Source organism: Glycine soja, chromosome 12 (genome assembly GCF_004193775.1).
Source record: "Glycine soja cultivar W05 chromosome 12, ASM419377v2, whole genome shotgun sequence".
Lineage (NCBI taxonomy): Eukaryota > Viridiplantae > Streptophyta > Magnoliopsida > Fabales > Fabaceae > Glycine > Glycine soja.
In genome coordinates this window covers 36223860-36250140 of record NC_041013.1, presented here as the reverse complement: position 1 = coordinate 36250140, position 26281 = coordinate 36223860, and the positions used below count along the sequence as shown (strand labels likewise).

Here is a 26281-nt window from a genome sequence, read left to right as displayed (position 1 = left end):
CCCCTATTCCTCAATTTCATTTAATAATAATATTCTACACCTTTTCTTACATTTTCATTCTATTTATAATCCTTATATATTTTTAAGGAGCTAATAAACAATTTAGTTCCTGAGATTGTAACCAGTTTATATATTCGTTTCTGACTTAAATTTTAATTCAAAATAGTCTCTAACTTTACATTATTTTTGCAAAATAGTCTTTGTCGTTAAATTTTCAGGTGATCGTGTTAGTGAGGTGCATAGGTAGCAATTCAGTGTCACGTAGATGGTCCATTGTGGCATTGAGGTGGTCTGCATTTATAAATCTTCTCTCACGCAAGGTTGCTTCTTCTTCTTCCCTAAATAAAGTAGGGCTTACGAAGCTATTGGTTTCTCACGCTGAGTCGCTTCTTCTTCTCCTTTGACGCTCACTCGCTGCTGCTTATTCACTTGATTTCTCCATGTCAGCAAGTGGCAGTTGTTGTGCATTTTCTGGTAGTTTCATTCGACAATGCCACCATGAAAGACGTGCAGCTATTCGAACTGCAAGAACAAGGAGGAACCCAGAAAGGTTATTCTATACTTGTGCATTGCCCCAAACAAACTCAGATAACTGTCAATTTTTTCAATGAGTTGAAGAAGAAAACCAACTTTCTAATTCGTTTTTTGTCTCAAGAGAAGTAATGGTAGTGGCTGATTTGAGGCTACAAATTGAAGCTTTGCAAAAGAAAATGAGAAATTTAACAAATATTGTGTTGTTAGGTTTTTCATTTTTAATTGTAATGTTAGTTTTAGGGAGAATGTATTTTAGGCAAAATGTGTAATAGCATCTTTTGATATTGTAATTGTTGTTTTGCTGAAGAATTTGTAGTAGGAAGTAATTTGTTGCTACTGTCAATTACCCATTTCAATTAAATATAATTTGTTAGTGAAATTTGTTGCTGAAATTTGCATTTATTAAATATAATTTGTTGTTGTATAGCTTTTTGAAGTTATTGAAGTAGCACTAAACTAGGTGGTCCTACTCCAACTCCAAATCCAACACAGTGTATAATTTATAAAAGAAAGAGAAGAAACATGACATTAAATCAATTTCACATAATGTTTGACAACCCAAAGCATGATAGTTAGAAGCAATTGTTCAGCAAGCCATAATGTTTACATCATTTCACATACCAGTAAAGCTTTCAAAATATACAACTACACATCCTAATATCAAAATGCAACAAAAAATGGGTCTTCAGTTTTCTTCATCAGCAACCTTCAAAATGCAACAAAGAATGGGTCTTCAGTTTTCTTTATACTGCATCATCTTTATCAGCAACCTTCCTTTGTTTGTCTCTTGTTATGGTTAGCTTATTCCTTGCTATTGGTGGAACAATAGTGACAGGGACCTACATGCAAATGCCAAACATCAATAATTGTAATATATAAAAATGGAGTGCTGCAACAAATTAGGTTGAGATAAAAATACTTTGTTGTGACAAATATTTACCATCAACTCCATGTCACTATCTTGTGACAAATGAGGTTGAGATAAATTAATCTCCACAGGATCTTGTTGAACATGAGCAGCAGCTTCTTCAGCCTCATTCAAAGCTTATTCATCTTAAGATAGTAGGTGGTCATCCTCATTTGAAGTTGGTGGTGCAACATATTTCTTTGGCATAATAGGAACTCCAATATTTTTTACAGCTTCTGATGTTATGATTTGTTTGGCCACACCTTCCACATGTAAAGTCAGCCAATTTCCTCTTTAGCCTATGTCCTGTGACATTGTCCTCATCTACAGATCTACTTCTATTTTTCTTAGGCCTTCCTCTTTGGACCCTTTTATGTGGTGGGAACAGGATGTGTATACTGTGTCTGGCCAAATATTGTGGTCCTTGGACTGGTTCAATAAAATGTTGGTATGTCTTGTTATAAGCCTCTATTGACAACCACTCATGACATTCCACCCATTCTGTATGTAATCCCCAAGATCTTCATGCAACAAAGTTAAAAACCATTTACAATTGTCTTTGTTCTCAATGTCCACCACAGCATAAACAATAACAAAGATGTGATTATTGCCATCAACCCCAACAACAGAGAGCAAGTTTCCTCCAAATGCACTCTTTAGGAAACATCCATCTAGACCTATGAATGGTCTACATCCAGCAACAAACCCCTTCTTACAGCCAGCAAGACAAATATATAGCCTCTGAAATTGTGGTGGACCTTCTGGACTTGGCACTGTGTTGATCTTAACTATTGATTCAGGATTGTCCTCAACAACTCATGTGCATAATCAAATACTTTGGCATATTGTTTCCTCCCATTCCCTTCCACTAGTTGCCTTGCTTCTTTTATGGCTCTCCACATCTTTGTAACTTCAATGTGCACTCCAAACTCTTACTTGAAATAATCCAAAGCTTCAACACATTTAAGGGTTGGCTGCATTCTGAGTTTGCCCTCAAGTTGACTCACCACCCACTGTCTATTTGCTTGTTTGTTGTTCACTTCTTTGCAGCAATTATGATTATGCTTAAATGACTTTATCTGAAAAGAGTTTCTAACTTCATTCTTTGCACAGTAGATCTCCCAATCACAAGATGCCTTCTTGCATTTTGCTCTAGCCCTCTGTTTATCATTCTTCTTCCACTTGAACAACTCCTTGCACGTCAATATGCTATACTCCCTCAAGGCAGATTTAAATTCATCCAGAGTACCAAACTTCATCCCTAATTCCTACTTCTGTTCACCAACCCCAGTACTTTGATTATATTGAGGTTAAACTTCAACATCCTCATCTTCATCATCACTACTAATGAGGATTTTAATAAGCTCCTCTGAATGATAACCATCTGTCTCAACTTCAACTTCAACTTCATTCATTATACAAGAGAAATTTGTAAACCACTCATCACTGTCAACTTCCTTTTCCTCCTCACTACCACCAACATCTCTCTCTTCACCATCACCATCTCTCTGCTCTCTAGCACCAACATGCTCACCAGCACCAACCTCTCTCTCCACCACCAAAATCTGCAATAGTGGTGATCAAGTAAAAATTAATCATATTAATTAATTATGGTAATCATGTTGGACCAAGTACACATGAATTAAAACCTACCTTCCTCATGGCCAGCAACAGGTACATCATCTAAGTTATCCTCATTCTCAACAGCTTCTGGAATTGAATCACATTCCAAGTACAACATCTGTGGGACTTCTTCTAAAATTGGATATCTACTTCATGATGAAAATAAACATTTATCTCGTTCTCATTTTCAAAAGCATCCCTAACTAAGTGTAATATATCTCCATCAGTTGTATAACTCCTTAACCCATGATTAAAATCTAAGTCTTTATCAATCAACCAAAAACAATCTCCTATATTGTTATACTTCTTACAAGCTTTCACCAGATCATATAAGATAAATGCATTCAGGCAATCTGCAGATATATCCTCCCAGACGTCAAATTCTCCGCCTATATATTCAACCTTTCCATCACTGGCACGTGGAGTGAATCTTCCTCCATGGTGCAGTATTAAAGTTATATTGTCATTCATTCTACATAATCCGAAACCACAAACATTGTCATATATTAGGAAATAAAAAACCTAACTCAAACTCAAACATAGGCACATCACACAACAACATGCAATGTCATCTATAAAAATAGAGCATCATAAACGAAAATAATAAAGGACCATAAACCTCCATTCGAAGCGCGAAGACAATGCAAATGAAAACCCTTGAACATATAAAACCCCAAATGAATCCACCAAAACAATGCAAACGAAATGAACACAGAAAAACCACCAACCTGACTGCTAAGCGTGAAGACTCACAATCATCGACAAATGAAATGCAGTGGAGGCAAGAGCAAACTGCAAACAATTAAAAAAATCCTACAAGCAGTAAGACAATGAAAGGGAAAATGTGTTTACTTCATTTTTTATTTCTTTTTAACCTAATTTTTCAATTCAGTCCTCGCCACATGGGATTGCTGACTTGGACTCAAACTTGCCACATTGGGATGCTTACTTGGACTGAGGTTTGTCAAATAGACATTTAACTAACAAAGGAAATTAGATTTTAACAGCAGGGACTTATTTGCATAACGGAGGTAAAGTTAGGGACTATTTTAAATTAAAATTTAAGTCATGCAAACTGGTTACGATCTCAGGGACTAAATTGTCTATTCGCTCTATTTTTAAGTTTAAAAACTCACTTATTCTTGATGAGAAAATAGGTAAGCCTGAATACAAGCTATCCATGAATGAAAACTCACTTGATGAGAAAAGCTTGAATACCTATTTTTGGGTAGAGAGTATAACCTGAGCCCTGATGAATGCCTCATGTGAGAAAATGCTATCTAGCAAAGATTTTTTATATTGTCGGTTAATTATTAATCCTTGAATGTTATAGTAATTTTGTTGATTTTTATAATGATTATGTTTAAAGTTATTTTAAATCGATTGATCATATAAAATTTCTTCAGTAAAAAAAAAAAGATCGTATAAAATTTCTCTATAATAACCGTTGGTGTATAAAAATTAAACTTTCTAAATAACCAAAACCTTTTCGTTTTTAAAAAGTTTTTTATTTATATTTTTCAGAAAAAAAAATAGATTATACACTAATAATACAAATGTAATTGTAATATAATCTCTAATTATATATGTAATAGCTATTATAATATTTAAATATATTACTACCTCCAGTATGTATTATAAATTCTAATTAACTAATTTATCAAGATAAAAATAATTTGGTTAATATAACTAAGAGTATTAAATTTCCCTTAAAGCTATAAAAAATTCAATTTCTTGAATTAATATTATTTTTTGCAAAATTACTCCAATTATATTTTTTTCACTATCACATTATTCTAGAATATTCTAAAACTAATTTTAATGAAGAATATTTTTGTGAAAAATAATTAATAAAAAAAATTAAATTAAACCTTATAAAAAATGAACCTTATAATAAAACTATAGATAGGATATATATATATATGAAAAAAAATCATATCTTCTTGATCTTAACCCAAGCATCCCCTCAGAATACTACTAGACCAATAGGATAGGATAACATGTTATTAATGCAACAAAGAACGTGTTATAACAGGATAAGATAATTATCCTATCCTAACCACCAACCAGGTATAGAAATTAAACTCTTTTAAGGTCAGCTCATACAGCCACGCACTCCACTTTTAAATCAACCGAATATAATTAATATCCCATCACAGCATAATACACTTTATTTGCCGGTTATGCGCACACAAGTGACTCGTATAAACTTGGGGGGAAATATAGCCCATTTGTATTACAACGTAAAATGTAACATCTATCATAGAGAATTGTACTGTGAAAATTTCAAGTACGGACACTATACAGAGCCGCAACCAAAAAATATTTTGTAAATCAATTGTAATTTTTAAAGAGTACAGGCTACCGAAAAGTTAATCTAGGTAGACTGATCTAATTAGTAATGCAACAGACAGAACAGACAGCCATCCTGGAGACAATAATTTATATCATTTCCACCTTTGCCTAAAATCTGAAAGATAACTGCCATCTTCGGAGTCACAAATTAAGGGCACAAAATCCTTAACGAATGAATATCTTTCTGAATTCCTCATTAGATTTTGGCTTTTCATCCCCCTCTTCTGCTTTTGGTTTATTTGTAGTAAAACCAAGTGGTCTGACATTTCTAGGCACGGCAAAAGTATTCTTCCCTTTAAGCTGGATGTTATCATTTCCTGGCTTTCTAGAAGAGAACTTCACATCCTTTACATCTCCCTTGTAAGTATCATCGGTTTCTTTGGATCCGGAAGCCTTTTGACTAGAATGATTAGTGGCATCTGCTGAAAAATCAAGTTCAAATGTTAGAGAAACATTTGAAAAGGTAAGGAAGCAAGTGTAACAAATATCAGTGAAGGATGCCAATAAGTAACACAACTATAGCTTCAAAATAAAACATGCTGTGATGTGTATGTCAAAGAACCTGCTGTGTTGTTTCGACTTCCCTAAACAAACCAATTACAAGCCAAAAAGTATGTTTACCAACTCCATAGTTTTCGATACTATCATATTTGATCATCAGTACCGAACTTGGTTGATTGGAATATGCAGCATGGAGTTAACACCAACACCAAACACGACACGACATGGACACTAAAATGGTTAATGTCTAGATAGGAGAAACTGGGATAGAGATAAAATAGAAGTAACCCAACATAACAAAAGATCTAATTGATAATCAATAATTGCATATATTCACTTTTTTTGTGATAATGAGTCTCACAAAAGAATATTAAGAAACATTATCTTACAACAAAAGAACTTGGTTTCTTTACAAAAACAATCCCAAGAAAATGAAGTTATATGTTTTGAAAAAGGTATATTCACCTTCTTAAACCAACAATGTTTTTTTTTCTATGATAACAAGTTTCACAAAGAAAAAAGGCATAAGACATTATTTTTTAATATTTTATAATATATTTAAGCTGACTTTTCTAAACATTAAAAAATAATATTTTTTTTGCTAATGTGTCCATCCATATATAATTATCAATTCAAGCAGCTGACAAAATAAGGGCCTGTTTGCTTTCATCATTTTCTGTTTTCATTTTCAATGAAAATAGAAAATATGTTCGGTTAGATATTTTCATTTTCAATTTTAGAAAACAAATTCAGTATTTTAGAAAATTCCGAAAACGAAAAAAAGTCATTTTCTGCATTTCCACTAATCGTGCAATGGCACTTACGAAATTTTTTAGACCTTTTCATTTGCATCATACATTCTCTCTCTTCGAAGCTAGTAACCGTCAACGGCAATAACGTGATGGTGCACTCAAACTTGCAATTTCTCCCAACCAGTGCAGTACTTCGAATGGCATTGGATAAATTTTTCAAAGTAATGAGTGGAAAAAAATTATTGAAGAAAATCAGAAAATAAAAATAAAAATGAAAAGAAAACCAACAAACATGTTTTTCTAAATGATGAAAACTTGAAAATGAAAATATTTTTCACAAAATAAAAATAAGAAATGAAAATAGAAAACATTTTCTCAAACCAAACACACCCTAAACTTTTAACTGGACACCTAATGAGAAGAGTCTGACACATGTCAGACAAATGTTAGGTAGGTGTCAATGCTTGAAAAGTGTCCAAAACTGTAACACTTCAAACAGGTGTTTGAGCCTCACATGGAATTATTATTTATTACACTTTCTATATATCTTTATAAAATTGAGATCACTAGCAGGGAGTTTTACAGGTGCACAGCACATTCATGCATGAACTTGTGTCAAAGTAAAAACATTCAAAGTTCACTATACGTACCATGTTCTGTCAATGTTTTTGGATTAGAAGATTCCCTTCCGCCTCGCTTTGGGTCAGATCGAGCAATACTTAGTTTCTTTCCAATTAACTTTAGCCTGTTCTTAGCTATTGCAGCAGCAAGGTGTTCTTCATCCAAAAAGTCCACATATGCTAGTCCCTTCATCAATATCAAGATAAACAAAATTGTAACTCATGGTATGGTCAATGAATAGGCATATAGCACTCATTTGCTGTGATGTGACAAGACTTCTCACTAGGTTACATGAATGTTTTGGCATGTATGTGTTGATAAAAACAATTGAAGTACAATATAACCTGTTTCAGCCAAACTGGTAATTAATGTTTGTATTACTTGTCAGAAAATTCTAAGTGAATGAAAAAAGTCCCACATGGGAAAAATGGACTACATTAGCATGAGGACCATATATGTGGTAAAAATGAACTTAATTATTTAAGGTTTTCACTCAGGTATGGTGTTAACTCCATAAGTATTAGTTACTCACTAAACCCATGGAACAAGACCTCCCTATATTTTGTGCTCAACAAAATCCCTGAACTGAAAGTATTTTCTATTTTTATTCTCAACAAAAATTATGGTAAAAAATGTAAGACAAAATCCCAGAACTGGCAAGGTTATTGAACCGAAGGAGGCAACAATCCAGCCCATACACACCCAACTACGGAAATTCTTGTGTGTGGGGGGGGGGGGGGGTGGGGGGATTTGCTTTAGTGAAATCCACTTTAAGTTTTATAGTCACCATGCAGTTTACTTTCTAAATCAATTATAGCACAAAAGTAAATAAAATAAATAAAAATGATAAAGAATAATTCATTTGATACCCTTGATTTTCCAGTGAATTTATCATGTAGGATGCGGATGGCAACAATTCCACCAACATCACTGAAGAAATTACGAATATGTTCATAGTTTGCCTGCAACAACACAACATATTAGTCACAGAAACACACAGAAATAGAGAGGCTGAGAGAACTGTCTACCGTAGGATGAAGATTTGATAAAAATGCGGTGCACTGGTCAGAGTATCCCCTGTTCTTTTCGTAGCTAAACTGTTGCTCACTGGGATTATCATCAATTTTAGTATTCTTCCAATTGACCCCTTCCACTTTTGTCACCTGAGAAATGTTCTGCACATGATATTTATTCTCCTCAGGTGCTTTCTTTGGATTTCCAACATCTCTAAATCGCTTTGATGGAGACTGTTCTTCAGTTATATCTGATCCCAGCTTTCTCTTTTCACGAGCATTTCTCTTAGTATTCTTTTCACTTTCCTCTGCTGACTTGGATTCCTGCTGCATCCTAAATAACTTCAGCTCATCCATCCGAGGGGTAACCTAAGGAAAGGTAGTTCATGGAGTAAGGTTGACCATTTCATTGTCAGTTAAAAGACACATGATGATATTAGAATCTGTTACCATGAACTTTAATTTTAATAAAACTGAGGTGCCAAAGAAGAGGGCAAATGCTTGGCACAATGGTAATGTTGTTGCCATGTGACCTGGAGGTTACCAAGTACAAAATCCTAGAAACACTCTCTTCGCTAAAAGGAGTAAGGCTGTGTCCATCTACCCTCCCCATACTCCTCCAGGTGGAAGGGTAGTGTAACCAGTTGTACTTTTTTAAGTTGCCCAACAAGGCAATCTAATTGACAGAGATTAAGTCTGCCAAATGCTTCATATAGGGCATTCCTTATACTCAAGATAACTGTTACAAGCCTCCAGACAATCATACCCAAAAGCTAGACATTAAGGTTAGGGTATAACCCAAGATTCGCATACTTCTAATGTGGGGCTCAAGTCTCATAACTCGGGTCAAAACAATAACAAATTAAATTTTTCAATTATTAGTAATGTATTCACTTTACATTGAATTATAATAAATCTTCGACTAAAACGCCAATAGAATTCTTTTTCTTTTAAATTTTAATGACATATTTAGTTTGATTGGTAGAACTAATCAGCTGGGAAGGAAGATATTAGGATATCATGACTCAATGAGTAAAATATTACTTCCAAATAATCATTGGATATCACCCCAACATGCAATATAATTGTTGAACACAATCTCTTCTAAAAGCTTAGGCTGTTAGGCAGAGGCTACTTCTATATCTGCAACATATTTTTTTATAAGAACAAAGATAATGCACAGTTCAAAAATAATGAAAATAAATTTGAAGAGAAAAAAAAATACCTTGTGTAATGCATGATCAAAATCTTCCAACTTGCCAAATTCCCTCTCAAAGCGTAACCATGACTGGCATATGTCCTGAATTATTCTGTTTTTTAGGAACAGAAGGTATCATCTAATCCAAACAGTATTACATAAAAAGTAAAATCACCCATACATATTGCATAACACAATAAGCACATTTTTTTTTTTCATTTTTCAAGGAAAGATTAGAAAATAAAGAAAGTACCATCACTATGCTTTCACAGCTAAGCATCCTGGAAACTTGAGAACAATGAAATGATGATTTCATCAATAGATTTCTTCCTATTTTAATTGACTAATGATACAGCTCACAGTGCTAACAACAAGAATATCAGTAAATTCAGATAACGCAGTGTAATAGTATTATTTATCAGGAAGGGATAACCCCCAAATCTCTATTACAGCTAGTAAGAAAATAGCCAGAGTCACAGACTCCTAACTCAGAGAATACTCTCCTTTACTAACCAAATTCTCCTTCCCCTATTCTCTCTCTCTCCCTCCTTATATGATACCATTCTAACAGATTTTGTTATGATCTCCTGCCACATCATGTAACTAACTCTCACCCCTTGATTCTATCTTTTTTCTCCTAGTGTAGACTTTCCATAAAGTGTCCTTATGTTTCTCCTTATAATTTGGAAATTCACCCTTGTGCACCAGTTCCCTATCATTACTTCCCCTTGAAGAGACAGCCTTGTCCTCAAGGCGAAGTGTGGGAAACTGACTTCTCAGTAATGTCTCATCTTCCCAAGTAGTATCCTCAGTTGCCCTGCCTTTCCATTTGACCAGCCACTGTTTGATAGGCTGTTCCCCTTCAAATATCTCCCTTGAAGCTAGTAACTCCTCCCGTTCCTCATTTTCCTCCAGTTCCAGCTCCAACCCTGCAGGCAGCACTGCCTCAACAGAATAATTCCCCACTGCTTTCTTCAATTGTGATACATGAAATACCAGGTGCACCCTAGCTCCTTCTGGTAATTTCAACTTATACGACACAGCCCCAACTCTCTCCAATATTGGAAAAGGTCCAAAGAACCTAGGAGCCAATTTCGGGTTATTTCTTTTAGCTACAGATACCTGTCTATGGGGTCTGAGTTTCAGGAACACCCATTCTCCTACCTCGAATGACATGTCCCTTCGTTTCTGGTTAGCATATTTTCTCATCAATTCTTGAGCATGACTCAAATGATGTTTCAGTTGATGCAATGCCTCATCCCTATCCATCAATTCTGCTTCCACTACTTCTACCCTTGTTTCTCCTTGCAAAACACGAACCAATGAAGGAGGTTTCCTTCCATACACAGTCTCAAACAGTGTCATTCCAGTGGTGGACACATGAAAAGTAGTATTGTACCATAATTCTGCCCACGATACCCAATATGTCCAATTTTTTGGTTGTTCAGAGGCAAAACATCACATATATGATTCTAAGCACCTGTTAACTACTTTTGTTTGCCCATCCGTCTCCGGATGATATGAAGAACTCATTTTCGAAACCGTTCCCTGCAATCTACACAGCTCCTTCCAAAATAGACTGACAAAAAGTGGATCTCGATCACTTACTATTGATTGTGGTATCCTATGTAAACGCACTATCTCCTTCATAAACACCTCTGCTACCTTGCTAGCTGTATAAGGATGTTTTAAAAGTATGAAGTGAGCATACTTGGATAATCTATCCACCACCACAAACACTACCTCGAATCCCTTAGACTTAGGAAGCCCTGTGACAAAATCTAAGGATATGTCCTCCCAAATATGAGCTGGGATTGGAAGTGGGTGCAGTAGCCCGACTGGTGCTGATGCTGAATATTTTTGCCTTTGACAAACGTCACAACTCTTCACAAATTCCTGGATGGTGGTCTTCATTCCAACTCAATACAAGCCATTCTCCTGTAGGTTCGTAGGAACCCAGAGTGTCCTCCCATAGGGGAAGCATGGAATTCCTTCAACAATATAGGGATACAAGAAGATTTGGAGGACAATACCAACCTATCTTTATAGAATAGGGTGCCATGCTTCATACTGAATCCGGGCTGTGAGGCTGGATCCGTCTACAACCCTGTTATCACTTGTTTTAAAAAAGGGTCTTGAAAAACCTTCAGTTGAACCTGCTGCTCTTGCATCCAAACTGGAAATGAAGTGATGTTCTGCAGTTCTCCCTCTTCATATTCGAGACAATGAATCGGCAGCTTTATTGTCTGCCCCTGGTTTATAAATAATATCAAATTGATAGCCCAAGAGTTTAGCTAACCAGTTCTGTTGATCAGCTGTTGTTATCCTCTGTTGTAACAAATGTCTCAGGCTTTTTTGATCTGAATACACCATGAATTTCCTACCCAACAAGTATGGTCACCAGTGCTGCACTGCCAACACTAATGCCATCAATTATTTCTCATATGCTGACTTGCTTAAGTTACTTTCAGACAAAACCTTACTGAAATATGCTATGGGTCTCTTGTTTTGCATCAACAGAGCTCCTACTCCTCTTCCCGACGCATCACATTCAATTTCAAAGGGTCGAATGAAGACTGGAAGTGTCAACACTGGAGCTTGGGTAATCACTCTCTTTAACTTTTCAAAAGCTTTGAGTGCCTCGGTTTCCCACTGAAACCCCTCTCTTTCTTTGTTAACTCTGTCAGAGGTTTAGCTATCATTCCATATCCTGCAATAAACTTTCTATAATATCCTGTCAATCCCAAAAAACCCCTTACACCTTTGACATTGCGAGGTATAGGCCCATTCATGACACTCCTTACCTCTTCCGGATCCACAGTTACCCCTCACCTGAAATTACATGACCCAAATACTCCAACTGCCTTTTACTGAAAGTGCATTTCTTTTTGTTTACTACCAGTTGATTGTCTTGAAGCACGTTCAGAACTTATTTCAAATGCTCCATATGTTCCTACCATCCCCTGCTGAACACGAGTATATCATCAAAAAATACCAACACTATTTTCCTTAGCAGCGGTTTGAACACTTGGTTCATGGTAGCTTGGAAGGTAGCTAGAGCATTGATCAACACAAATGGCATCACCAAGAACTCGTAATATCCTTCATGTGTTTGAAATGCAGTTTTATGCACATCCTCCTCCTTCATCCTAATTTGATGATATCCCGATTTCAAATCCAACTTCAAGAAGTATGCAGCTCCATGTAATTCATCCAAGTGTTCTTCTACCACCGGAATTGGATATTTGTCAGGTATAGTAACCTTATTCAGCTCCCTGTAATCCACACACATACACCATGATGCATCTTTCTTTTTAACTAAGATGACTGGACTAGAAAAAGCACTGGAACTATGCCTAATAATTCCTAGTTCCATCATGTGTTGCACTTGTCTCTCGATCTCCTCTTTGTGGTGATAAGGATACCTATAAGGACGTACACTCACCGGTTCTACCTCCTTGGTTAAAACAATGGAATGCATTGTTTTCCTTTCGGGAGGAAGACCTGTGATTTCAGGGAATACTTCAGGAAATTGCTTCAACACCTCCTCCAACTCCCTTTGTTGTTGCTGGTCCAGATCACCCTCTTTTACTGCTTCCCCCTCAGACTCATCTTCCCACAACAAACCATACAGAGATGACATCTGATGTCCTGACATCAGATTCTCCTTATCCCATTCCCTTCTACAGTTCACCCCTGTATTTCCTTTATTTTTCCCTGCCAAGGAAAACTCAACTTCATTTCATCCCAGTCGAAGGTCACTTTCCCAAACCTCTGCATCCAGGAGGCTCCCAAGATTAAATCCAAATCTCCCAATCCCAAAACATACGCGCCCACCACTGTAGGGAAGTTTCCCAACAGAACCTCCAAATTCTGGCACTTCCCCCTAGTAGTGACTCGGTGACCATCTCCTAATCTTGCTCCCAGGCATCTATTTTGTTCCACCTTCAACCCTAAGGCAGGGGCGACCTGAGGGGCAATAAAATTGTGACTCACTTCACTGTCCGCCAACACCTAGACCCCAACACCCTTTAACTTTCCTTCCAAACGCATTGTTGTGGGTTGTTTCATCGTTTTCATGCCTTCAGTCAGCCCAAACACACCCATAACACTACAATCTAGAGTCGCTTCTTCATCTCCCCCGCACCTCTATGACTATCACTTCACCCTCTGTGTTAATGGCTTTGTCGTCTCCTAGGATCACCAAACAAAACTGCTTCTCTGCACACTGGTGGAGGGGAAGATACTGTTCCCCACAACAGAAACACAGACCTCGGGCCTTACGATCCATCAATTCCGAGTAGGGTAGATGCTTTACTCCCCTATTTCGAGGGGTGTTTATCCGGCTGCCCTCCTCCCGTCCTTGTCTCAGAATTGGTACTCGCGCTTGTATGCACACTGGTCATACTAGGTTCACGCGTTCGGTCCCCAGCAGGACCGCTACTCCCTGGTCCAAACCCTAAGGTTCCTTTAAATGGGCCTGGGCTAAAATGAGACACTATTGCTTTTTACACCAGCGATATAACTCGACTCGACACCTCCTTTTCCTCCCATTCCCAAGTCCGATTCCCAACCTCCTCTCCATTGTCGCGCCCTGCCACCACTACGTGGCAACAACAATCCTCACAACTCTGCCTCCACATCACAAGCTATCCTCACCATCGCCTGGACTATTTTTTGGGTTGAAAGTTCTCACTCTCAGTCGGATATCTGACCTGAGACCTCCCATGAAATATCCCAGATATTGCTCTTCTAGGAGACGACCCACCTGAGATGGCACAAACTCAAAATCGGTGACGTACTCATCCACATCCCCTACTTGCTATAAATCCTTTAACTCTTCAAACGGATTTCCACTCTTTCTTTCCCCGTATCTTTCAATCAAGGATCTCTTCAGCTTAACCCAAGTGAGTTCATCTTTAGTCTCACGCAACAAATTGAACCAGTGAATGGTCGCCCCCTTCCATACTTAGCTTCACCAACCTCACTTTTACCTCCTCTGATGACCCATGTACTTCAAAATAGGTCTCGGCGCGGGTAATCCACACCATAGGGTCCTCCCCGTCAAATGGTGGAAGTTCAACCTTCTTTGCAGCCATTTTGTATTCCGGCACTGATTCCTCACTAAGCAATGGCGACCGATGTTCATCATTGCCACGACAATCGCGCAGCTTAGCAAACTCTGTCATCAGAGCTCGACAAAACTCGTCCATGGTTTGTGTCAAGGAGTTCTCCAATGCCGCCATTCTCGCCTCCAACGCGTCAACCCTCTCTGTCATTTTTGGTGGCATAGAATTTCCCTTGAGGTCACGTGAATCGCGTCCTATTTTCGGATCCGGCAGGTCGGACCAATGATAGAACTCACATTGCTAACAACAAGAATATCAGTAAATTCAGATAACGTAGTGTAATAGTATTATTTATCAGGAAGGGATAACCCCCAAATCTCTATTACAGCTAGTAAGAAAATAGCCAGAGTCACAGACTTCTAACTCAAAGAATACTCTCCTTTACTAACCGAATTCTCTCTTTCCCTATACTCTCTCTCTCCTTATATGATACCATTCTAACAGATTTTGTTATGATATCTTGCCACGTCACGTAGCTAACTCTCACCCCTTGATTCTATCTTTTTTCTCCTAGTGTAGACTTTCCATACAGTGCCCTTATGTTTCTCCTTACTATTTGGAAATTTACCCTTGTGCACTAGTTACCTATCAACTAAACTCACTAGCGGATCCACAGCGGGGGCAATTGCCCCACAAATTAATTTTTTTACTTAATATGTCAAGTAATTTGCCCCCATAAAAAAATAAGTATTACTCCCATAGGATAATTATTTTAAAAAATGAATATAAAAAATTATAAAAGAAAAATAAAATCAGTACTAATTTTATGGAGAAAAATAAATAGGCACTAGATTTACTCACAAAAATAAATTGGTTCTAACTTTACCCACTTTACCTTTTTAATTTTAACCGCTCCCAATTTCACTAACACCTAATATGAAAATGCGTATAGGACAATTGTAGTTTGTAGAAGTTTAGATATTTTGGTTTTTTGTTTGTCAGGAGATTATGTCTATTGCAAAAACTTCTAATATTTTCGTCTGAAAAAATATTATAAACTATTTTTTTGCCCCCACTAAAAAAAATTCTGGATCCACCACTGACTATACTATTGTGCTTTCCCTCAAGGTATCTAGCATTATTTGAGCATGAGTCTTAGCACATTATGGTTGCAGTTTGTAACCCTATGATCATGGGTTCCAGTTGCTAAAAGCCTAAAACAGCCTCCTTGCTCATGATGAAAAGGTTTTGTATATATTCCCAAGCAAGTTTGTCAAAATAGAGATCCTATCTAGGATAAGAAAAGGGCAGAAGATTGTAAATCATGTAAGATCTGGCAAAAAATAAAATAAAAAGAATGATTGTTGAAATCCAGATCAGATCTGATCTGTCTGGGAAAGATGTTAAGATTCCATCATCAGTTTTTTTATCTCAATTATTTCCTCTCTGTAATGTTGCCATTTCCATGTATTCTGAAATGTGATCAAAAGATCTTCCTAAAAATAAGCTACCCATTTAATTGCAGGCCTATGTGGGTTTGGTCTCCATAGCACATACGTTAAACAGGTTTATTCTGCAGGTTGGCAAGCCAACCCACACATATTTTCTTGCATTAAATAAATTAATGAGGATAAAGTATCTAATACAAGATGACTTATCTCGCACTCTTTCACTCAGCCCTGTGTCTGCCCGCTCTTATCACAGCTCTCTGCCCTCACTTCTCCCTTCTGCTGCCCCTCACCATTATGGTCCTCCCTCCCTTGCCCACTCAGTCTCATCTCATAGACTCAGACCCTGTTTCTCTTTTGTCTCTCTTTCTTGTTCGTCTCTCCCATTCCATTCATGGCTTCATGTCTTCTTTCCTGTGTGACCGCACTACACTGTCAACCTCACCACACCCACACTAGATCCCTTTCACGCTATCCTGTTCAAATGAGTCACATTCCTGCCATCATCATCCTTTCAACAGCTATCAATCCTCCAATCAAATATGCAGGCAAAACCCAAGGCTTCAAACATATCTCCTCATAGTTTTGGCCATTTATAGAAGGACCTCAAATCAAGTGTTAAGAAGCTGTATCAATTGTCTTATGCAGTTAAGCAACCAAGGCTTGCCTTTGTCTCTTCATTGTTTATTCATATGATAGTCCTTCTCATTCAACCAAACTTTTAAGCAGGGCAACTGCCTAATCAAATTTAATTTCACAATCTAAAATAGTTTCTTTCAAGAAATAACATAAAGTTGATTATACCTCTGAACCAGTTCCAGAAAATCTTTTACTGTAGCATCTCTTGTATATGGACCTTGCTTCATTTATGTGACCTAATTCCACTTCCATTGCTATATAACCAGTCCATGACTCCAACATTGAACCACTACCAGAAGAAAATATTAAAAAAAAAGAAGTCAAAAAGTAGTTTATAATTAAGTAGATGAATAAAACAAAATAAAACTATTTGATGAACATTATCAAACCATAGCTTAAGACAATTCTCCCAAACTCCACGAGCTGCAGTTATATCTTTCCCAAGTTTTGTTTCTAAACGAGCCCAATAAGCATGTAAATGTAGCAAACCCTCTGTATTCTTCAAGTAAGGCGACAGATAATCCGATGCACGCTAAAAATAGTAAATAGTTAGCATATAACGCATAATACATTAAGTTGCAAAGGATACATTTTAGCTGATTCACAACAGTGATGAGTTGATTAGTTGGTGAAAATCCTGCTCATGCAACACATTACACACTTAATTTTTATGCTGAAGAAAAGACTGAACTAGTTTTACTTTCAAATGTAACATAGCATAGATATACTGAAAATAAATATAAACAACCTGAAAGGTCTCCCGTATTATTTTATATTCCAAATCCTCTTCACTGCTGGATGCCATTCTTCGCCTTAAGCCATCTACCCGGGTAAGAAACAAATCAAGATACTGAAACAAAAATATAAATAGAAAAAAAAAGTTTATAAGTGCAATATATTGATTATTGAAAGTTAAGGGAAATGGGGGAATAAAATTAAAAAAAGATAACATTACAAACACTGTAGAGGATGATGCAATAAGACTAATTGAATATTGGACATACCTCGTCAAGAGTTGAAAAGGTACACAGCAGGGACTTCTCAAAGATCTGAAATTATTAGCAAAATTGCCTAAATGACTCAAGCAAGTATGAAAAACTCTACCATACTTTTTTTATAATCAAAGGATTTATTCAGAGGATGAGAGTATAAATACAATAGGATATGAAACCCTCAAGAACTAAAAGACAAGATCAGAAATAAAAGAAAAAGAAAAAAAAAAAAGAAAAATGCAACACAGCGTGCCAATCTTTGTTGATCCAACAAAGGCAGCCCCTCTAAAAAGATCATGAGCAGAACAGCACAAAGAAGCTAGGTAAATTACTTAATCCCAAATGAACTCAAGACAACCAGACCAACAACTAACAAAAATTCTAGCATTTATTTCCAACCAATACACCAAAGAACTGCAAGTTGAGAACAGTGTCATCCTTTTACCATCTCTAGTAGTACCACCTCTAACATGAACACACAGGGACAATTAAAGATTGTGGGGACAAACTCAATGTTCATCCAAAACACCAAATGACCAAACAAGCTATTCCAAAGAAAGGAAACTGCTGAACAATCCAAGAACAATCAATAGTTTAAATTCAGTCTGCACATAATATAATCAGGAGACAAGCAGTTAGAGGTCTTCAAATTTGAAGAGAAGCATTGGTATTAATCCTACTTAAAGCAACAGTCCAACAAAGGATCTAACCATATATGGAAACTTATACAAAAGGAAAGAAGCATTACAAGGAAATGAAGAGAGAAAGTGGAAATAGGATTTGCAAGAAAATAAACCAAAAGAGACTGTAATTCAGAGAATTCCCTATCATGCAAATTTCTAAAGTGAGTAAACTAAATTAAAGTGCATGAGAAAGAGATAACAGAGAGAAGATGCAAGAGAATCTTATATGGAAAAGTAAGAAACAGAAAGTTGTCATTAAATCTAGCGCTGAAGCAAAATACTGAGCTATGGATCTTAACGCTTGTGAACTCATGGTTGAAATTGTTAGGTTATGTTAGACTTACTGTTGTAGCTTGATTTAGCGTCAACTGTAAAGCTGTTTTTTACTGTATCTATTCTGAAGCAGTAGACTTTAGGAACATAGTCTGCAAAACCATCTTTCTCCCTCTATAATCGGTTTTATATATAGGTTAAGTACTCATTGGGTCCATATAGTTGTACAAACTCTACCATTTAGTCCCTATACTTAAAAATTAACCGAGATGGGCCGTATGGCATTAGCAATACTACATCTCTACATGAAGGCTCATCAATCAATATAATGCATACAAAAGATTGAACATCTACCTCCACCTTCTACAAGACTTTAAATTAAACAGAATGTTCAAGGAGAAATCTAAAGATGCACACTGTACTCAAGTTAACTCCACAGCCTTGCAATTAGACGGCACAAGATGGCCAGATGGGTTATATCACACGCTACCCTGCCTTTTATTGATAAAAAAATTGACTATTTGAGTTACAACTAAAACACTGAAAGAATCTATATATAACTGTGCGCTAAATTTATGAAAAACAAAACACAAATGCTATCATTGCTTTTTTCAACTGCAAATATTATCACATTTGACAATATGCCTTCCATAACAAAATCCCAAGGTCATATATGTCAGTATGGTAAACATTATCATGTGTGTCAATATTTCTTCCTCTTGGGATAGAATAACATTCAAATTAATGAGGGAGTTTTAGAAAGACAATTGCATCTTTTTACCAAGAACTTGCCTAGGCTATTAAACCAGAAATAACATTATTTACTCATTACTAAACCATTCAACCTATTGAGGAATAAAGAAAAATTAATTGGATTTTCATTAATTTGCATCAAGAAAGGGGAAATTTGCCAATAAAGGTGGGTTGTATCCAAGAACATACTTCAGACAAGTCTTTCTCCGAAGCATGACCACGCTCCAACGAAAGCATATATCGAACCCAAAGTTCTCCAACCCAAGGGCAGTTCTTAGTTGCCCTAGAATAAACATTGCTGACAATATTACCAACCTAGAGAAAGAAGCAAAAGGGAGAAAACTCCAAATTAGAAATTTGGACATAGGTAATGGATGTTGTAATGTGACAAAGATAATAAAACAAAATTCCTATCCCACTAAGTGAGGTTGGCTAACATAGATCACATGATGTCATTCGGTTTGGTTAAAGACCAACTCTTCAAGGATATTAATTACCATAAGATGTGACAAAGATAGTAACAAAAGGGAAAATTTAAAACCTTCAAAGTGTTGTCCAAATTGCGAGTACAATCCAGCCAGAGATCAGGTGTTATAGGAAAGTCAGTAATGGCTCGTTCATATAGAACTTGAATTCTGGCTGGCATTCCAGAAGACTGCTCAAATTTCAAATAGTTCTGCAATACAAATCTCATTATTAAAAGGACTTACACATAGTCACATACTATTGAACAATAAAAAAATAAAATTCTAGGATTCTATCTCTGACAAGTAAATAGTCATATTTTGACTTGGGCTTGGAAACATACCATGTAGTGTTGTAATCTTTCTGAATCTGAAATATTCGGGCTCAAAATCTGTTCTTCAAGATGAAAACGAGCATTATACATCTCCAAGGCCTTCTGGTATGAAGCCGCAACATGAGGATAAATATCAACCAAATCAATGGATTCAACATCTTGAAGACTTCCTTGTTCCATCTCCCAAGTCTTATAGGCAGTAATTGTTGAACTCATACCAGCAAGGGGAACAGACAACTGGCGGTGGAATAAACTACGAATGCGTTGAACTTGCTTTTCTTTGGCCTGCAAATGTAGAAGAAAACTTAATGTACTACTGAAACAACAACCTATATTATGCCACCAAAAGCTTCAATAAGCCAGATTCATTTTGCAAATTTCAAAAGTTAATCTCCAAATCAAGTTTCTCTTTGGCTGCTGGATGTTCTTCATTATATAACTCTCTTCAAGACTTCAACAGACCAATACTAAACTACACTCTCAGTTGAACTTTCACATGTATCTAAGGTCATTTTGTGCAATCAATGCACTACCTCAGCAATAACACTTTTTGTTTCCTTCAACTACCTTGTTCTGTACTCAATTGTATCTGCCAAGTTAACAAGCTAAACCAAAAATTTTTGGTAAATGCCAAAAGTTAATCTCTAAATCAAGTTTCTCTTTGGCTACTGGATTTTCTTTGTTCTTTAAGTCCCTTCAACAAACCAAAATTAAACTATGCTCTCAAGTATCAACTAAATTTTCTCATTTAGCTGTGGCCATATTTGTGCATTCAAGGCACTACCTCAGGAATACAACTTATTTTTGCTGCAAGTATGTTGTTCTATCCTCAATATTATCAGCCAAGTAATACCTCTAGTTTCTAATCAATGAAAAAAATTAATTTTGTCTACAATGGGAATGTAAATGATATATATAAGCATCTACCTAAGTAATCAACATCCACATTTTCTTTTGACATATAATTCCATACAAAAATACTTAACTAGATGCAATGCTTGTGGCACAAGGTAAAACATTGTATTAACATGTAAAAACTAATACTAGCATGTTGTTTAGCACCATCAAGATAGATCTATGGTAAAGTTACAAATGTTCAGACCTGTTCATCAGTATCATCGAAGGTTAAAAGTATGTCCTGCTCATATTTCTTGTATGCTTCCCATATTTTACTGCCTTCAGCAACATGCAGACCAGCTGCAGTAAGGGCACTCTCAAACAGATCCCTTGCCTTAGAAATACCAGTAGGTGAAAATTGGCGTACCATTGGATCAAACTCTTGTACAAAATTAATGTAGTCACACCAAAGTGAGACAGACTGAAATTGAGGATAATGCAACAGTTGAGCAAAACCTTAAAAATAATAATATGGTTATAAATGATGGGAGCGGGGGGAGTTGCTCCTGGTTCTCCTACCACATCTAAACCCTTAAGTATCCAATTAAAGGATCTACAGTTTAAAAGAGAAACCTTCTTCTTAACTAGGAAAAGACAAACAAATGAATTGCTTAAGCAGACATTATATTGAAATATAATAGCATAACCAACCAGATAATCAAACACCCCTCGTTCGTAAAGCTTCAGAATTCTAGAGAAAGCCTCGGGTCTGCAAGGTAAAGGGAAAGTGTAAGAAAAAGTAATGGGACGGGAAAAATAAGAGTCAAGGAAAGAGAAAAGGACCGAGCAGCAGTGTTGAGAGAAAGCTCATCTTTGATCCATTGACGCCACATTGTAGGGCTCAACGGAAAGAGTTCACTCATAGCTTCCCTGGCTCTTGACAGTTTATCAACATCACCCATTCTCCTCAGAAGCCGTATATACTGAAAAAAGAGGATCATCAACACCAGACTTGACTTGAGAAATGGGAAAAAGAAGAAAAGTAGAGTAGAGATGAAATTACTTGCAAATGAGCATCGTAGTTAGAGGGGTTAGTAACAAGCTCGGTCTGTAGAGATTCGATTTGGAGGTTCTGCTGAGCTTCGTCCTCAGAATCAGAATCAGACATGGATTTGTCTCTGTCACGCTCTGCTTCTGAGGACAGGGCTAGGGTTTCCTTCATCCTCTCGTCGGAATCAGACATGGCTTCTGCGGTCAGGTTTAGGTTTTGCTCCATTTCTACAGTGGATGGTGCTTCTTGCTTCTTGCTTCAGGCCGCTTCGCTCCATATGGATACAAAATGGACACCTGTCAAATAATTTTAGGTTAAATTATTCATTTTTTTATGATTTTTATTTTTTTAGTTTTATTAAGACTAAAAATGTTACTATTAAAATTATAAAAATTAATAAAAAAATTAAAATATAAATTATAAAAATTAAAAAATTATTTTTAAATTATAAAAATTAAAAAAATAAAAATCATCAAAATATAGAGACAAAACTAATTTAACCATAATTTTATCTAACATTTTAAAATTTACCTCTCTCCAAAATTACCCCACTCTCACATTACCGCACAAACTTACCCCTCTATGAGGGATTGTCATATCCAAACCAAATCCAATCAAAAACGTCACGGATTCGTACCTTGCACATGATTGAGTAAGTTTTTTTTTTATAAGCACTTAAAAAAATCAAATTAATTTTTCATAAATTAAAGTTAGTTCCTCATTCATTAATTATTAGTTCTCCATAAGCTAAAATAGTCAGGAATTCACAATTCTAATAGCTTCAATTCAATTGGAAAGGAAAAAATTAAATTGATGTATTTTTAAAAATTAAATGATTAAATTTGATTTTTAAAAAATTTGAAGATAAAATTAATAATTAAGCATAAATTATATATCTTACTTCTTAAATCTTATTCTAATTCATTCAATTATTTTTTAGGTAACTAATTCATTCACATTTTAGTTTAATTTTGATGGATAATGTAAAGACTTTTATATATTAATTAATTAAAAATTATTTGTATATAATTTTTAAAGTAATTATTAAAATATCAATAATTTTCACTGTTAATATGATTTAATTACATTATTTAATTTCATGTTATTAATTAAAATGGTTGATAATCAACATTATATTACTTTGAGTTATATTGAGTTTGAATTATTTGAGCAAAATCTTAACTATATTCTTCATCTGATACAAAAATAATGGTTAGTTTTATTATAGAGCCATAAAAGGCGAAACATGAGGAGAATGAAGAACACAACATTCCATGGTTTTAGCATTTTGTGGTTAAGATGGGAATACCACACAAATTCTAATGACTTTTTTTTTGTTTTGTCAAATATTTAATTTTTTTTCTTTTTAGTTTGGATCTTTTCTCCATAGGTGGAAGAGGTGGATGAAGGTGTTAGCCTTTGTTTGCTGTGATAAGTTTACAAGTATAAATGTGTAAACAATGTTCACGATAAAGAAAGCAAGGAAACATGAAAATATGTTGAATGGGGCTAATAACATTTAATAGAATGTGAAACCAAATAGGTTGAGAAAAATAGTATACATAATGCCTAACGGAAAAGACATAAATTAATGAATGTTTGAAAAACAGTTAAATTTAATCTCAATTAACTTTAAAAAGAAAGTTATAACATAATTATTTTGACATTTTTGTTTTAGGGTGTGATTAATTTAGAGAATAAATAATAAATGTGTAGCGAGTCTGTCTAATAATCCTTTTATATGGGATTAAAGGTCCTATGATAAAGTAAAGACTAAGAGAATGAATTGTAAGACTTGATTTTAAAGATTAAAGAGAAAGTAGACCATGTGAATCAAGGGTTGCATCTAATTAAGTCACTTTTCTATGAATTGATGAAGATGATTTGAGGCCAACTTGAATAATTACTTTGGGAGGCTCAATTTACATGGATTGAGTTAATAAACTTTGGTAGACTATTAATGTTAGACTGATTAGTTAATAATAAGTCTAATTTTTGTCATTTTATTTGTAATTTTCATAGTGTTTTTTGGGCTTAATTTTCTGGTGACTTTTTATTTTCTCTTAGTCTTACTAAATGTTTATAGAATGTTCTAGGTCATTTAGTGGTGTGTGAGAATTTTTTTTCATGTTTATTGTCATATTATTTTCATTTAGTGGCATGTAATTACAAATGCATTCAGTAGATACATACTAGTAAAAATTTATTATGACATTTCAAGATTAACCTATAAATAGAGAACTTTTTACTCTCAAAAGACATAATTTAAAGATTAATGAAAATTGAGAATTTCTCTATTGTAAGAGTTTTTCATTTGTTCTTGGGGTAAGAACTTGATAGGGTTGGTTCTATCGGAGTCGTCCGCGGTTAAGATCACGTTCCTTTTAATAACTTTGATTCTATCGACATGACACAGTTTTGGTCAAGTTTATTTCTTTGTATACATGTTTTCAAGATTATCATAAGTGTTCTCTTATTAATAAAAATAAAAACATAAGATAAAAAATTAAAAAATTAGAGTAAAATGTAAAAAATATGATAAAAAAATATTTTTTTAATATTATTTATCATTTCTCTACCAAGCACGCTAAAATGAGTGATTCATTATTCAGTGTGATTTCTACACAGTAGAGAGCGTATAAGAGATGAAATAAAATAAAGACTTAATTACAAAATTTGTTTCCTTAATTTGTCTATTTCACCAAATTGATTCCCATATTTTTTTAATTTCTTATTTGAGTCTCTCTATATTTTAAAATTTATTATCTTAGTCCCCAAAGTAGATTTTAATTGTTGACTAACCATTAACAACTAAATTTTAAACATTGACTAAAATAGAAAGTTGACCAATATTTTTTTACAAATAAGAACTTAAAACCATGATCATTGAAGTGAATGACATATTCTTTTACCACTATACCTACATAATCATTTGGATATTTAGTGTAAAACATAGTATTAATATAAGTTATATGCAAAAATAGTTCAAAATTCTATTTTTTTTAATTTATTATATTTTTATAATATTGTATATTATCTTTTAAAATATAATATATAATATTATATTTTATTTTCACATAAATTACAATATTTATACTTATATAAGCTTTATTTTTATTTTATATATTATATTTTTATAATTTTATGTATTTTTATCACATTATTCAAAACTTATTTTATATAGTAAATATATAATATAAAATTTATCTTTAATGTATATTTTTTATATAAATTATAATTTCATAAAATCATAGTATTTTATTATCTTTTAATATATATATATATATATATATATATATATATATGATTTAATAATAATACTTTTTTTACCTATATTAAGATATTCTTGTTATTTATTATAATAATATTTTCTTGTTTATATTTAACGTTATTTAATTAGGTACCTAATTTTTTAAAGAATTAAATTTTATAATAAAGTTGTGTAATTAAATAAAATTACAGTAGTTTCTATTTTTAAAAATATTTATGTATATGATTTATTGAAATTATTTTTTTTATCTATATTACAATAAATAACATGAATATCTTAATATAAATAAGAAAATGTTGTCACTAAATCACAAGTATTATTTTAAAATATAAATATAATATAATATATAAAATGAAAATAAAATTTATATAAATCTAAATATTCTAATTTATGTGAAAATAAAATTTAATCTTATATATTATATTTAAAAAATAATATATAAGGTTATAAAAATATAATAAATTAAAAAAGAATAAAATTTAAATTTTGAATTATTTTTACATAAAACTTATATTAATACTATATTTGACACCAAATATTTAAATGAGCATTTGAGTGTAGTAATAAAATAGTGTCTTTTTTTACTTTAAAGACCATGGTTCTAGTCAATATTTTTTTTAAGTTTTTATTTTTTAAGAAAATATTGATCAACTTTCTAATTAAAATTTAAAAGTCAATGGTTAAAATCAACTATGCGGAATAAGATAATGAATTTTGAAATATAACAGGACTCAAATAATGAATTTAAAAAATAGGAAAACCGATTTGGTGAAATAAGTAAAATACGAGGATGAATTTTGTAATTAAGCCTAAAATAAAAGAGATATTTATTTAGGGTAAATAATTATTTTTGTTCCTTGATGTATAAAGCACGAACAAATTTGTCCCAAAAAGATGAAAATTAAAATTTTAGTTCCTAAGAATGAAAAAAGTGCGACAAATATATTTATATGTTAACTTTC

General features: G+C 34.2%; 1 protein-coding gene across 2 annotated transcripts; it reads right to left on the bottom strand.

The window, feature by feature from the left end:
• Positions 1-5185: 5185 nt before the first annotated feature.
• On the bottom strand, positions 5186-22330 carry LOC114380097 (squamous cell carcinoma antigen recognized by T-cells 3). 2 transcript variants are annotated; one of them, XM_028339025.1, is made up of 16 exons: positions 22061-22330; positions 21841-21980; positions 21709-21766; positions 21263-21478; positions 20170-20445; positions 19903-20037; positions 19551-19676; positions 17665-17709; positions 17409-17510; positions 17050-17192; positions 16826-16949; positions 9532-9606; positions 8322-8675; positions 8163-8255; positions 7323-7479; positions 5186-5841 (listed from the first exon to the last, which is right to left on the bottom strand). In XM_028339025.1, the coding sequence occupies exons 1-16, from the start codon at positions 22271-22273 to the stop codon at positions 5585-5587; spliced, it is 2514 nt and encodes an 837-aa protein (XP_028194826.1). In that variant the 5' UTR covers positions 22274-22330; the 3' UTR covers positions 5186-5584. The 2 variants fall into 2 exon arrangements, with proteins under 2 accessions (XP_028194826.1, XP_028194827.1); XM_028339026.1 differs by having other exon boundaries at positions 5186-5838.
• Positions 22331-26281: the final 3951 nt, after the last annotated feature.

Excerpts from the sequence above, each read along its gene's own strand:
- LOC114380097 (XM_028339025.1), bottom strand. The coding sequence starts at position 22,273 with ATGGAGCAAAACCTAAACCTGACCGCAGAAGCCATGTCTGATTCCGAC. Across the intron at positions 21,767-21,840 it reads TCTCTCAACACTGCTGCTCG|ACCCGAGGCTTTCTCTAGAA; the intron begins GTCCTTTTCTCT and ends TTTACCTTGCAG. Across the intron at positions 21,479-21,708 it reads GAGGGGTGTTTGATTATCTG|TCTGTCTCACTTTGGTGTGA; the intron begins GTTGGTTATGCT and ends CCTCAATTTCAG.